General features: G+C 44.8%; 1 protein-coding gene across 1 annotated transcript in view; it reads left to right on the forward strand.

Moving 5' to 3' along the window:
• Positions 1 to 9,837: 9,837 nt before the first annotated feature.
• The window catches only part of SNX30 (sorting nexin family member 30), a 38,340-nt gene continuing 32,839 nt past the window's right edge, over positions 9,838 to 15,338 (forward strand). Inside the window, exon 1 of the mRNA XM_009890026.1 lies at positions 9,838 to 9,978. Within this exon, the coding sequence (XP_009888328.1) occupies positions 9,838 to 9,978 (141 nt within the window). The remainder of the gene's footprint in view (positions 9,979 to 15,338) is intronic.

The following is a 15,338-nucleotide window of genomic DNA, read 5'->3' on the forward strand; positions in this document are numbered from 1 at the left end:
GGGAGGAGGCACCGGGTGTGGGGGCTGCAGGCATCGTGTTCCTCTGTGCAAGGGACCAGCTGGGAGACCGGTGCTCCCACTCTCACAGGAGTGGGTGCAAGAAGCAGGATTTCGCTGGTCGTGTCTTCCTGTGGCTCATACCCTTTACAGATGGGTTTGGGTGCTTTAGGAATTGCTGCAACTCCCTTGCCGTCTCCTTCCTGTAGCCCTTACGGGGAAGGCTTGGAGCTGCCGTTGTTCCCTTACCACTGGGCTTGCCATCAGCTTGTCTGTGATTGTCCTCTCCAGAGCTCCCGCTCGCTTCTTGAAGCGGTGTTGTATGGAAAGGATGCTGTTACAGGAGTACCTGTGCCTGCTTTCCCTTTCCTTTCGTCTGGCATGTGCCCGCAGGACACTAGCGGGCTTTGGAAAGTGCCCTGCCTGTGTGTGGGCCTTGGATGCGATAATTCCTGAATGTGAAGGCAGTAGTGGCAGCACAGCGCTACTGATACACTAACTGCTCTTGCAAGGACTTGGTATCTCTGTGGGCAGACTTCCTGAAATGTGCTAAGGTAGGATTTCCTGGGAGCGAGGGTTGCAAGGGGTGAGATTGGTTTGAAACTTTACCATCTGCGCTTCTGGGCCGGCTGGTGTGCCTAGAAGGTGTTACAGAGATGCTGGTGGCAAGAGGTGCTTCTGATGGCTGTTGTCCTGGAGAATGTGGAACTGCTTCTGGACAGGGCAGATCTGCTAGCCTCCAAAAAACGTTGGGGCTGCCAGCAGTATCTGGTTCGATACACTCCCGTGCTGTAGGGGAATGAGTCAAGGTAGTCTGACCTCTTCCATGTGTCACCTTCTGTTGCCCTGTAGCTCTGCTGTACAGATTCAGCACTTGTTCCTGCCCACGTAAGGAGCCCTCTCCTTGAACATTTGCCCACTGTTGTTCAAATGAGAAGCCAGGCTTTCCTTCCCTCCGGGGATATACGCCTTCATCCAAGAAACTTGACAAAGAGTTGGTGGCCCTCTGAGAGAAGGGCATGTGTGAATAAGGTGGGAGTAGCAATTTTTTTGTCTACGATAGATTAGATTTACTCACATAACTAGGTTGCTGTCTGACCAACCTGTAGCAATAGGAGTTGGCAGCTGCCTTCATGGGTCTTCTTGCAGCTCAGGAGTGAAGTGGTGGTACTGTACTCACTCTTCCTGCTGTCCATCCACGTTGTCGCGTAGCTGGTGAGAAGGTCTGTTCGGAGGAGGTGCTCACACCTTTTAACTCCTTTCCTCAGCTGTATTAAAGAGCTTTTTTGTTTTTGGAGCACAAGCAAGCTCCTTCCCTCTTTACTGGCTTGAAGTGTCTGAGAAGTGTAGCAGCATCTCTGGTAACTTAGGAGCAGAAATACCTCTCTAGCCTCAGGCTGTGGTCAGCTAACTTCTCAGTAGGAAGATTCTTCTGAAGTTTTTCTACTAGCAACACAGGTGAAGTTCATCTTCTAGTACCTGTATGTAGTACTGTCCTGTCCTAGGGCCTTGGCAGCACAGAAATACTCTAAAGGTGAGAGCAAAAAGGGGCTGGGGTAAGCAATTTTTAGACTTGAGAGCAGTTCTGTGGTTGACCTGGAAATGGCAGTAGGGTAATGAGCCTTGCAGAATAAAAGGATTTCCAGTAGGAAGAAAGCAGCATTCTTTTTTCTTTTTTTTTTTTCTTTTTCCTTCTAGCTGAACTAGCAGAAAAAGCCAAATGTCTGATCCTTCTGATGGAAGGAGTCCAACAGCTTTGCAGTGTGAGGGATCCCCCTTCTTCTGCTTAATACCTGGTACACTGGCAAGAAAAAAAATGACTTAACTTCTCTCTCACCTCAGGAAAAACTTCAGTGAACAAACAGGTGTTCCTAACTTCAAGGCAATAGTAAGCTTGAACTGCTTGCACTGCATATTGAGTAGTCTAGACAGCAAGTATGGTAAGTGGAGGTAAATATGTAAAAACACCTTTTAGGTGGTTAGTAGGCCTCTTGGTCTTAATCTCTGGTGGTGGGTCATTAATCTCTTGAAAGGCTGGCTCGCTAATCAACTAACAATGTGTGGATAGCTCCAATAGTTGGGAAACAGAGGGAGGTCAGTATTCAAGTCTGACTTAGGCTTAAAGCTCTGCAGCTCTTCTTTTTTGGTTCTTTGATAGGAGCTGTGCTTATCTGCTCTCTTGGCCTTTCCAAGGGCCTTTCTGGAGAGTCTGGTGGAGATTGGCAGTGCAGGAGAAGTGTGGGTTGACATCTCCTGCTTCAAAGTGGCTCTTAGTCAGTAAGCTTCTGTAAGGACCACTGTCCACAACCAGGCCTGTACTAGGACATCTCTTTGGCAGGACAATAGTGGCAATGGCTAACCCATCACCATGAACTGGATAACTTGTTTTTTCTGGGTTCTTCTTACCTGCTCTGAGCAAATACTTCCTAAACACTGCTGCAAGATAAAAGTACTTACGGCTGAAATCCTCTGAGGGGAGAAAGTGCAGAAGTAAGGGAAGTTGTCTGCCCATAAAGCAGTGCCACAGATGTGCAGCCTGAAGAGGTTGAACCTCTGCCATCACCGCTTTGCATTCTTTAAAGCATGGTTTCCTTGCCTTTTTGGAGCCACTAAGGACACTTCTTTACCCTGAGTCAGAGGAACGTGGAAGACAGGGGACATGCAGGCAGTGCTCCTGTTGGTTTTTGATTCAAACATGGGAATGGTCTAGTAGCTTAGACACTGTCTAACTCTCAAGTCTCATAAACCTCTGGTTGCTGTTTAAGAACAGTGGCTAATGCTACTAGAGCAGTAGGTTATGGGAAAGGGAAGGAGAACCTTCTGTGCTGTTTTCTGTGGCTTCCCTGGTTTTGAGGCCCTCTAAGCAGACTAGTCTCGAGTTTTCTGAATCTTATGAAAAGGGCTGTGGAGCTTTCATTGTCTGAAATAGCATCTTCATCCTGACTTGTAGGAGAGAGCTGTTTTAGGAGCCAGGAAACCTTGACTTCCGAGCAGCATCTAATGTCTTAGATGAAATGGACATTTCTGGCTAAGTACTTGGCTTTCACAGTGGTTCTGCAGCAAACATTAAACACTTGAGTTGTAGATTCTTGTCTCTGAAGCATTTCTGTATTGGCAAGATCTTTCTATAAAGATGTTTTTGTTCCCCTCAAGTCTAATTGCATAAGACATTGTTTGTCCTGATACCTGACCACCATCAGCTTTTTCAAGCTTATTCTCGCTTTACCCTTGCTACCCTCCAAATAAGGAGACAGCTGAAGCTGAACTCCTAAGCGGTACTAATCTCATGCTCCCCTACCTTTTTTTTTTTTTTTTGGTGACATCAGGTGAGAGAGAAACATGCAGGAGGAAGCTTCCTCAGGATGCATGGCGAGGTCCATTGCAGAGTTAGCTGTAAAAATGGGTTCTTGCTGTCTTAAAGCTTTTGGAAGGCATGCAAGCTAATTGAGACCTGCTTTTCAGAGCAGATCCTCTGCAGAGGAAGGTAAGAAAAATGGGGAAGCGTCAGTGTGGATTTCTCTCCTTTTTCTTTTTCCTTTTTTTTTAAAAAAAAAAGGAAGTTCTGCTTGCATGTGACAGACTCCAGTTCACTAGTTTGACACTTTCAGTAGCAACTCTGCTCTGCACTAGGCCAATCACTTTGACACTGAGGAGAAAAGGCATTATTAATGGGTTCCTGGGTTTGGAGCAGAGGTGAGAAGTAGATGGTGTTCTGCTGTGTGGTTGTGCCCAAAGGGTTGTAGAAGTATGGTAAGACTCAGGATGCAGCCCCACTGAGGCTGTGCAAATTTAATAGCATGCTGCTAAGGGTTGGAAGTGTCAGGCTGTGCGAAATTAGAAAGAAAACATTCTGTGTGGCTTACTCCTGCTGTCCTCTAGCTGTGGTCCTTGTAGTTGCTCTAGCCTCGTGTTGTGAGAGTATCTTCCTGATGGGGTGATGTTGGCTGTTCTTGCTATGGCCTGCCTTGAGGCTGGCAGCTGTCTGATAGGATCCCAACTCCCAGTACTAGTTTCTTGCCTACCGCTCCAAAAGCTTTCATATCCCACCTGTTCTAGGGCTCAGACTCCCTTGTCCTCTTTCAGACATCTCTGACTACCTGATACTGTATTTGTGGCCAGCTACCTATAACCTGTGCAGCTTTTCTTCTTTGAAGATTCATGTGCCTTGTATTTGGCTCTATTAACACTGGACAGCTGATGTGAGCTTCAAGGTTGTTTTACAGGTAGTAAGTATATCAAGCAGAGCTGATGTGGAATACTAGGCTTGCAATGAACGCATAACTTGAACTTGCTAATTCATGGAGATAGACATTAAAACTCCTACTACATACAAACTTCTGGTTACTGACTGAAAACTATTGTTTTTGTGTGACCCCTTGCTCATCTGCTTACAAGCTACCACCCTGGTGAACCTCTAGGCCTGTATTAGCACCTGATCAAGTATAAATACTTGGTGTGTTTGCTGGAGTGCTGTTACTTAACACTCATTCTGGAAGGGAGCCTGGTAGCTCTCCAACAAAAAAATATACCGAGCGTCTGGAGTTCTACTTCCAGGCTCCTTGGTTGCTAGTTTATAATTATTGCTCTTAACTTCATCCACCCACAGATGAAACCAGTTTGCAGTAAAATCTGAAAGCTTAAAATAGATCTGCCTGAGCTTCTACAAACCTCTTCCTTCTCTGACTGAGAACTGTTAGACCAACACCATGTATTGTTCTTAAAGTAAGCCAGAGGCAAATTCTCAGTCTTGGGAGAGACTGAGGACTACAGAAAGTCAGGAACTGAAGTTGGTGAACTCATCAGCATGGATGAGTTGATCTCAATTCCAATCTACAGCAACACAAAACTGACAATCACAGAGAAGTGGTGGCTGGATGGCAGCTCTGGATGTCTTCTCGTCCAGCCCATCAGCTCAGAGCAGGGTTAGCTAGAGCAGGCTGCCCAGGATGCTGTGAAGGTGTTTTTTTAAATATCTCTCTGGGTAACCTGTTCCTCCACCCAGTTACCCACAAAGTAAAATTTCCTTCTCATGTTTAAGTGAAACTTCTAATATTTCCATTTGTGCCCATTGTCTCTTGTTCTGTTGTTGGATCCGTTGAAAAGAGTCTGTCACCACCTTCTGTACAGCCTCCCATCAGGTATTTATCTATATTGGTAAGATCGCCTGAGCATTCTCCTCTCCAGGCTGTTGGCTGCTTTTGCCATGAGGCATATTGTTGGCTGCTGGTCAATTTTTCTATTGGGATCTGTTGTGTGTGTTGTGGTGTTTTTTTGTGTGGTTTGTTATGTGTTTTTTTTTTTCTTTTCTCCTTCTGCCAAGCTGCTTTTCAGTCAGCCAGCATACTGCTATATGGGGTTATTCCTGCCAGGTGCAGGACTTGCATTTCCTCATGTATAATTTCACCAGGGACCTGCCAGGCCATTTCTTCAGCCTGCTGAGGTCCCTCTGAATGATACCAGTGGTTCCAAATTGGAACCATCCGATATATCAAGCACTCCACACGGTTCTGTACCCTCAGCACGCTTGCTGAGGATGTACCCTGTCCGATCATTTAGGTCATTAATGAAGGTGTTAAACAGTAGTGGCTCTATTACTGTCTGCTGGTGTACTCCACTAATTCCTGCCCTTCAGTTGGAGTTTGTGGGATCACAACCCTTTGAGCCCAACAGTTCAACCAGTTTTCAGTCTGCTTCACTGTACATTTGCTTAGCTTGTACCTCATCAGCTTGTCTAGGAGGATGTTATGGGAGACAGTGTTGAAAGCCCTCTTAAAGTTGAGATAAACTACGTTAAAGCTCTCCTCTTGTACACCACGCCAGTCATATCTTCGTAGCACATGTTTGGTTGGTTAAGCATGTCTTCCCTTAACTCCATCCTCACTTCTCGTCACCATGTCCTTTATGTGTTTGGAAATGGGTTCCAATATTTGCTTTCCAGGCATCGAGGTGAGGCTGACTGATCTGTAGTTCGTTCTGTCTGCTGACTTGAAGACAGGAATGACACTTGGTTTCTTCCAGTCTTCATGAACCTCCCCTTGTCACCATAATGATAAGATAATTGAAAGTGGCATTACAGTGGCATCATTCAGCTCCCTCAGCACTTGTGAGTCCATGTCATCATGGGTTTATGTCTGTCCAGTTTGTTGAAATGCTCCCTAACCTGGTCCTCCCCCACTGATGCTGAGTTTGCCTTGTTCCAGACTTTCCCACTAAGCTTGGGTGCCTGGGATTCCTGAAGGCTTCCTAAAGACCAGCAAAAAAAAGCAAAAGGCAAAAAAAGCACCGAGTACTTCAGCCTTATCTGTGTCCTTTGTCACTGGATCCTCTGCGCCATCAGGACTGCATTTTCCTTGTTCTTCATTTTGCTGCCGATTTGCCTACAGAAGCCTATCTTGTTGCTGTTCCCATCCTTTGCCAGGTTCGGCTCCATCCCACTAAAAGCATCCCTGCGTGCTCAGACAGTTCCTCTGTATTCCCCCTGGGTCTACTGAGCCTGCTGCTGCCTTTTTTATTTTTCCTTTTTATATTTGAGTTTAGTCGGGAGATCTGTGTTCATGCATGTAGATCTTCACTGACCTTTGCTTGGTTTCCTGCTCATTGGGATGGACCAGTTTCGGGGTTGGAGAGGTGTTCCTTGAAAATCAACTAGTTCTCCTGGATGCCTCTCCAGGGCCATGTGCCTTCTTCCTAGCAGATCCCTGAAGAGGCTAAAGTCTGCTGCCTGTAAGTCTGGGCTTCTGATCCTGCTCTTTGCTTTCTGATCCTGCTCTTTGCTTTGCTCCCTCCTCTTTTGAACCTGAACTCTGCCAGCTCATGGCTACAGTGGCTGAGACAGCCCCCTACCTTCACATTCCTGATCAATTCTTCCTTCTTTGTAAGACTAAAACTCAGCAAAGCATCTCTTCTCATCAGCTTATCAAACACCTGTGTCAGGCACTCTTCATCAGTGCACTTCAGAAACCTTCTAGATTAGCCCTCTTAAAGTTGAGATAAACTACGTTAAAGCTCTCCTCTTGTACACCACGCCAGTCATATCTTCGTAGCACATGTTTGGTTGGTTAAGCATGTCTTCCCTTAACTCCATCCTCACTTCTCGTCACCATGTCCTTTATGTGTTTGGAAATGGGTTCCAATATTTGCTTTCCAGGCATCGAGGTGAGGCTGACTGATCTGTAGTTCGTTCTGTCTGCTGACTTGAAGACAGGAATGACACTTGGTTTCTTCCAGTCTTCATGAACCTCCCCTTGTCACCATAATGATAAGATAATTGAAAGTGGCATTACAGTGGCATCATTCAGCTCCCTCAGCACTTGTGAGTCCATGTCATCATGGGTTTATGTCTGTCCAGTTTGTTGAAATGCTCCCTAACCTGGTCCTCCCCCACTGATGCTGAGTTTGCCTTGTTCCAGACTTTCCCACTAAGCTTGGGTGCCTGGGATTCCTGAAGGCTTCCTAAAGACCAGCAAAAAAAAGCAAAAGGCAAAAAAAGCACCGAGTACTTCAGCCTTATCTGTGTCCTTTGTCACTGGATCCTCTGCGCCATCAGGACTGCATTTTCCTTGTTCTTCATTTTGCTGCCGATTTGCCTACAGAAGCCTATCTTGTTGCTGTTCCCATCCTTTGCCAGGTTCGGCTCCATCCCACTAAAAGCATCCCTGCGTGCTCAGACAGTTCCTCTGTATTCCCCCTGGGTCTACTGAGCCTGCTGCTGCCTTTTTTATTTTTCCTTTTTATATTTGAGTTTAGTCGGGAGATCTGTGTTCATGCATGTAGATCTTCACTGACCTTTGCTTGGTTTCCTGCTCATTGGGATGGACCAGTTTCGGGGTTGGAGAGGTGTTCCTTGAAAATCAACTAGTTCTCCTGGATGCCTCTCCAGGGCCATGTGCCTTCTTCCTAGCAGATCCCTGAAGAGGCTAAAGTCTGCTGCCTGTAAGTCTGGGCTTCTGATCCTGCTCTTTGCTTTCTGATCCTGCTCTTTGCTTTGCTCCCTCCTCTTTTGAACCTGAACTCTGCCAGCTCATGGCTACAGTGGCTGAGACAGCCCCCTACCTTCACATTCCTGATCAATTCTTCCTTCTTTGTAAGACTAAAACTCAGCAAAGCATCTCTTCTCATCAGCTTATCAAACACCTGTGTCAGGCACTCTTCATCAGTGCACTTCAGAAACCTTCTAGATTGATGTCACCTCTGCTGTATTGTCCCTCCAGCAAATGTTGTCATTGAAGTTAAGCATAAGGACGTGTGAATGTGAAGCTTCTTCCAGTAAATCGCTGTCCTTGTCTGCAGAAGTGGCTGAAGGACAGAGGGATGTTGTTTTCCAGCTAGGGCAGTAGGATTGCTAGTTTGGTTGAACTGTCGCTGAACTGTTTCAGAATTCACCAATTTATGAAACTGTTCTCGTGGCTTTTGAGAAATCCTGTGGTTCTCTTCCCCCAGTCACTGCACCAAATGGGGAGATTACGTTGCCTACTAGATGTGTGTTCAATCGCTGAACCATGGTTCTTAGACCAGGAAGCTTTTAGGTACAAGCACTTGTGTGCCGCAGTGCTTTGTAAGTGGCCCATTGGCTTTCAAAGGCTGAGCTTAGTCCTCATCTTGTTTCAAGGAACTGCTGTCTCTTCTCCTGTTGTACTGTATGTGAGTGTACACACACGTGCATCAGGCAGCTCTTTTCTAGTCTAACGGTGGTAACTAGAACTGCTTTCTGTAGCTATTTCATCTCAAACTCATGATGTCACTTGGATAGGTTAATACCATGGTATCTTACTGAAAATAATAGAGTGCTTGCCTCCTTTTTGCTTGTAGCCAGTCTGGGGTTTGACGGTGTAGAAGCACGTACAACAACAATGCGTTGGTGTACTTGCTTACAGCTGCCTTCATTTATAGAAATAGGATTTTATTGGTAAGGGTGCTTTAATGGTATCTTACAATGTGGGTGCTCTAGTACTGATGTAAAACTGTACTCGGTGGTCTCTTTATGGTCCACAACTTCCCAGTACAGTGAGTTTCTCTGGAATTGGCAATTCCCATCTCTTCTGGACAAGATGAAGGATAGTTAACACTTAACTTGGGACAAATGCTTACATCAACATAACTGTCTTAGTACTGTTACTTTTTTTAATCTTTCCATCTGGTATAACTGAACATAGCTTCTACTGTATAACAGTATTATTACTTTGTGGTTATTGTTTCAACTTAATGGAGGGAGGGGTGTACTTTGAGGTTGAATTCGGTGTTGCACAGCTTTCATAATCTTTTCAACAGGATTGCTTCATACTTAATGAGACAGAGTATTGAAAACAGATATTCAAAATGCACATAGAAGAACTTGGTTCTTCAGCCGGGTTTCAGGAGGGTGGGTCTTGGCAATAACTTGTCAGCCATGGTGGAAAAAGTTATGCTTGGTGGTCGGAAAGAATCCTCTGGGCTGCCTGTGCTGGAACGCCTCAAACCTACCCAAGTTGCTGGATGCTCTCTGAGCTCCTTCATGGGGAGAAGGACATAAGCAGATTGATTCAAAATCTCTCTTTTTACAGCTGTGTGGGCACATCATTTTTCCCCTGGTGCCTTAGGGGTTTGTGATAAGCCTCAGGCAGCATGTCCCTGTAATTAATGATGGGAGGGGCAGAGAACACAGACTGAGGCTTTCCTATTGACATGCTGTGAGCTGGGGGATATCAGTTCCTAGATTAACCTGCAAACTGTTGTCCCGGTGTCTTCTAGCATTGTGGACTGCTCTTGTGGTATCTCAAACGGATCGTTGGGCTGTCACACTAGCCAGTCTCTTCGTTATCCGAGCGGAGAGGCTGGTTGCAGTAAAGTAGGTCAGAAAGCAAGATGGGCGCTCATACAGTGCAGCGAGACTTAACTCAGTACTGCTACATGGAGTACCTAAACTGCATCTTTGAGGTTGTAACTTGGATGCAGAAGACGATGCACCAATTAAAAGTGGCATTTGATCTGGTGTATTTCTCAGAAGTAACTTCACTGACGCTTGTTCTCTGCTGACCTTGAGCAAAATCTTAAATGAGGAGCTGTACTGACTGTTTAAGCTGTGGCTGACTTGACTGCCGGAGCCTGGGTTGCAGTGCAGCTGAGGCTCCGGGCTCTTGTGGCTGGGGAAAACTACTCCCATCACTAGGATGAAATGGGGCAGAAAGCTCCAAAATCCACCTTGGAGGGGGTGGCAGCTTCAACCTTGAGGTAAAAGGTAAAAGATGAGTGAATTTACTCAGAAAGAATTTACTTGTAGTAAATTCTCAAAAAACTGTGGGGAACCTATTTATTTTCCAGTTACAAAGGGCAATAACTGACAGCAAGGTAACTGCTGACAATACTGCAGTGACCAGCTGAAGATGGAAAATAAATCCAGTGAGCTGCAACTCTTTTAATGAGTTAGCATTCCCAATGCTAATCCAACTTAAGTGGTTTATTGACAGATGAATTTACAGGACATGTTTTATTTTCTAAACTGGGAGGGGCAGAATGCAGAAAGAGGTGTTGCCTTTGGCTGCAGGTGAAGGTATAATGCCAAAACTGTTGATTGTCAACCAGATATGTCACAGAAATCGTGAAGTATTTGTCTGAATAAGCCTGTAGGTGACATGGGTTAGTGGAACTAACTGAAAGTGTTCTGAAAATAAGGGCAATAATCCAAAATTCCTACAACAGGCAAGGAAGGAGCTTACCTAAGAGCTGTATTTAGAGTGGTCCTCAAAGCATAAATTTCTTTGGAGAGCATGGCTGTCTTACAGCCACATTCAGAGCTTCTACACTGCTGCTTCTGTGAAGCAATAAGCAGTAGGTATGAAGTTACTCTGGAAGTGAAAGTGGTGATGTCTCTAACCTCTAAAGATGGGCATCTGCTGGTCTCTGGTTTGTGGTTTTATGGATCTCAGGTTGAAGAGAGCTACACTAGCATGTGGGAGCAAAGATGACATGAAAATATGTAGTACTCTACTCTCCAGGAAAATGAACAAAATGTAAATAGCAACTGTCTTTATTTGCTTCTGGATGATACCCTCAAATTAAGGAGTCCAGACCCTACTGTGAGGATGGTAACCTCTCAGCCTGTCTTGGAAAAGAATAGTTGCAGTGGTCTGTATGTAGTGGTGCTAGTGATGGGATGGCTTACAGCAGTGAAGCACGTGCTTTAATCCTTATTCTTGTTGTTAGTCTGTGCTCTAACCTCAAGCTGAATTTAAGTCTGGAAAAACAAGCTCTTTCAAGCCACCCTAATACTACGTATCTGATAAGAGTAGCTAGTAGCCTCTCAAAGCCAAAATACTGGCAAGGGATGAAGCTTCTCTCATGTCACATCTACCCGGAAAACTTACTATGCTGATTCAATGCCCTGTCCTCATGGGAAAGTGTGGCCTTACATTGCTTCAGTGGAACTTGCTGTATCTTCCTAAAGGGCTTCCTAGGGTATAAAACCACATCTTAAAGTCTGTCTCCATAGTTGGCCTCACCTTTCCGATGAGCTTGAATGATGTGATGAGTTCCTTGAAAGGAATATGCTGCAGTGCAGGTGTTGCTCAAGGGCAGAGAAGCCTCTTCCCCCTCACTGATGCAGATGTTGTCAGCAACAGCTACTTTCAACTAGCTCAGTGGTGAAAGCGCTGACATGTGGGGATGGTAGGTGATAGATTACCCGAGACAATACTCAAACCCATGCTTATCTGGGTAGAACTAGCACCTTTGCTGTAGCTTTTTAGATGCTAGTATGAGGCAAATTGGAAATGAAAATCCTGGATACTGTGAAGACGCAGCTGTGTTCTGGATTGTTGCCAAGAAAATAATTGGAAAATTTTAATCAATACTTTTTATTGCCAGTGATCAGCTTGGCCTCTTCAGGATTTGTGTGCTGACCAGATGGCTCTTGGATCAGTATACTTCTCTTGAGGCCATGTGTGCCAAACACCTCTATGTGCCACAGTGGCTGTCAGGAGCCTAGGCCATATAAATAAAGGGTGATTCTATAGATGAATTAGTCTGTAGATCTTGTGCCTTGTTTCTTCCCTCCATCAGTCTCTGTAAATAGTTTTCATACTGTAAGGAAACACTATGTGAGTGCTTTTCCTCACTTGCTTTCCTTAAAGCAGGGAGTGAAGCAGTCATACGGTGTGGGGGGGTTTTGTTTGTTTGTTTTTTGTTTTTCTTGCAACAGATACATGCTTTGTTTATTCTACCCCTCCGGGAGCAAATACCTTTCTGCTGGAAAATGTCTTGTTTGTCAGCAAAGGTGATGGAGGGCTATCCCTTAAACGGCACCTGTGTAAACTAACTCTGAGAACTCCTCCAAGAGCACATTCCTCCAGCTCTTCCAGGCTTTGAGATGAAAACGAGTTCTCCTGTTTGAATATCTCTGCCTACTTTACTTGCACAGTGATGTCTCGTCTGTCTGACTTGCTCTCGTGAAACCTCCACTGATCGTGTGTGGGGAAATGCTAATGCCACTCATCTAAAACAGTGAGTGTGAGGAAACCCACATCATAATGCAATATGGAAGTGTATTCTTGCTTGTTTAAATAAAGTATTTGCCAGGAAACTACAGTGCTTTCCAGCCCTCCATCATCTCTTTTCTTCGTATTTCTTCTCTCTGCTTCTCCCCAATCCTTTGCATCTGTTCACATTTGAAAAATAGGACTGCTCTCAAAAATATCTCAGCCAAATTGGCACTTTGGCAACACTGGGTACCTAGATAACTGTTGATGCAGCTAAACCTACTTCTAGCGTGTGAGGAGGGAAGAACTGCTGTATGGTAAGTCTGCAGAGATTTAACACAAAGCCCTATGTCTCTAGGAGAAAGCAGTTTAGTTTGGACAAGCTTAACAAACTGTTCCATCTGTAATCTGATATAAATGTGGCTTCTTGGGTTGAGAATGACTCTAGTCATTTGCTGGATTCAGGTTTTCCTGCTCACGGTCCTGGCTGCTGCTTTGCTATTTAGAAGGTCAGAGCTCAGGTTCTGAGAATGAAGCTTTAAACAAAACACTGGGTCTGTTAGGCTTGTTCATTAGCAAGATGCTCTTTAGCATGTTAAAATGAGTTATGGGTTCCTGGGCGCACAGCCGCAGAACCCTTCTGATAACTATTCAAGTCTTGTAACAAACGATATTCTTGAAACGAACTCCTTGCAGATGGGCATGGAACTTAACAGAGCTAGAGGACAGTAACTGGAGACTTGACTCAAAAGGTCTGTGTTTGTCTAAGTTTCTGAAGACATCTAACTTCCGCCATTTGGGGAGATCTTTGAGCTATGGAGATAGAATGGAGTTGGTGCCTGAGAACTGTAGAAGGAAGAAAGAACCTTTAGCTTTGCTAAAGGATGCAAATCCAAGTCTGCCCAAATGTTAAACTCTCTTGCTTTCTTTTGGGTTGCAAGCACTTTTCTACTACTTTCTACAGCTTAAACATAAGTGAACTAATCTTGCTGGACAGGTGCCAGACTAGCTTTTTGCTTAGGAAGATAGATAAAGCTTTCTGCAAGGACTCTAGTGCTTTGTAAACAGATGTAGAAGCTAACCTTGGATCTGGCACTGTTTCTTCCAAGAGAACAGTTCATCCTGTGGATGTTTTAAAATACCTCTTTGCATTTAAAATACCTTGCCACGGTAAGGGAGCTATAAGATGTGGCAAGCATCCAGTTACTTCTCGCACTTTCCTTCCTGTTTAAAGGGTATGGGGAAGTACATGTCAGTGGGACTTAATAAAACAAAAGTATGTCTTATCCCTTTACATTTTGCCTAATTAATGTCTGCTCTGAATAAGAACCCATTTCATCTGCCAAGTGCCCGGTCCCCAAAGCCTTTTGACCTTTTGTGCACAAAGTAGCACAGTAACATGGTTTATTACTAATATTGAAGGACTTGTCTTAACTGGTGTAAAACATCTGTGAGGTGCCACTTGCGATTCTCATTTTTAGAGTGTAACCTGAACCACATTTAGCTTTAGTGTGATATTGCACAGTTCCCCTTCTGGACTAGGAAAAGAGGCCAGCCTCTTAAGGACTCTTTGAGAAAACAGACATATAGCCAGACTGTATGAACAGATGGTCTGATGTGGTACTTGACACCTTCTTGTGACACCCCCCTTTATACCCATGCACAGGAAGGCTGAAACTGAGCCGTATTGTGGCTGAGTCCCTGAATGCTTCAGCAGCAGAGGTGGGAGATGGCTTATTGCTCTTGCTGAAAATGCTGCTTGCAGGAAGTGCTTCTGTGCCTGCATCCTTGCTCTGGTTAGCTTAACTGTGATGACTGATGGGGAAAATAAACCACAAAGTAAAATAATCTTTCCTATAAAACCTGGCTGTTAGCCTCAGGCAAGAGGTGGGAATCCCATGGGCTGCATGAGACTGTTTAGAAAGTGCTCGTGTCAATCATGTAGTGTCTCTGTGAAGCTTGTTCTAGTATTTCTGTCCAGCCAAAATGCAAAGAAGCACAATTCCAAGTATGATACCTTTGTAAGCAAGAATGCTCCCAGGTCTTGAGTGGTACCAAACTGCATGTCCTTATGATCAGCTACTGCACCCGAAATTCTTATTTTTTCAGGGATACTGATGAGTCTTTCTCCAGGCAACTCTGACCTACAGAGCAGAAACACTAGTTCGAGTGATAAACTCCAGAACAAAGTCATCACACTCACGGCTTGGCAGCACGGTGTACTCTGACACCTCTTTAAAATATCCTGAGAGCAACTGATCCAGTCTCTTATCTAGTGTTTTTTTGGTTAGATGGGCAGAATACCAGTGATACTGCTGGAACTGTAGCGGTGAGGCTTGGACCAGGTGTGGTATGGATGTCCCATTAGAGTTAGGGGCTCTACATCCAGCACTGCAGGACCCACAAACTGACTACCTAATACTTTCCAGGGCTAGGAAGTAAAAATCTGTGCTTGTGTCCTCAACACCTAGCACCGTCCCTCCTCTGTTGACACACTTCCAGGTAAGAGCAAGAAGAATTGCTTCTGATTTGGGCTTAGTTTGTATTGCTCTTAAAATAGCCTCAACTTTGCAGTCTGATTCTAGATGATTAATATAGTGGAAAACACTGACCTCTTCTGCAGGTATAATCTTGTTCCTTGTGAGTACACCCACACATACAGTACTCTCCTTCCCATTACTGGAGAAGGATGTCAGGACCTGGTGTACATGTAACCACTTTCCCAGGATGGGTAGATCCAGCCTTAGAAGCTGATTCTCACAGTTCTTCTCAAACTACAACTTCGCACTGTCTTGTTTGTCGATCAGTGTAGAAATGTGGTACTTCCTCCTGGGATCGAATAGGGTTTTTGGAGTTTAACTGCAGGGGTTTTTGTTTGTTTTTGTAGTCTTT

Source organism: Charadrius vociferus, unplaced genomic scaffold, assembly GCF_000708025.1.
Source record: "Charadrius vociferus isolate BGI_N301 unplaced genomic scaffold, ASM70802v2 scaffold528, whole genome shotgun sequence".
NCBI classification, from domain to species: Eukaryota; Metazoa; Chordata; class Aves; order Charadriiformes; family Charadriidae; genus Charadrius; species Charadrius vociferus.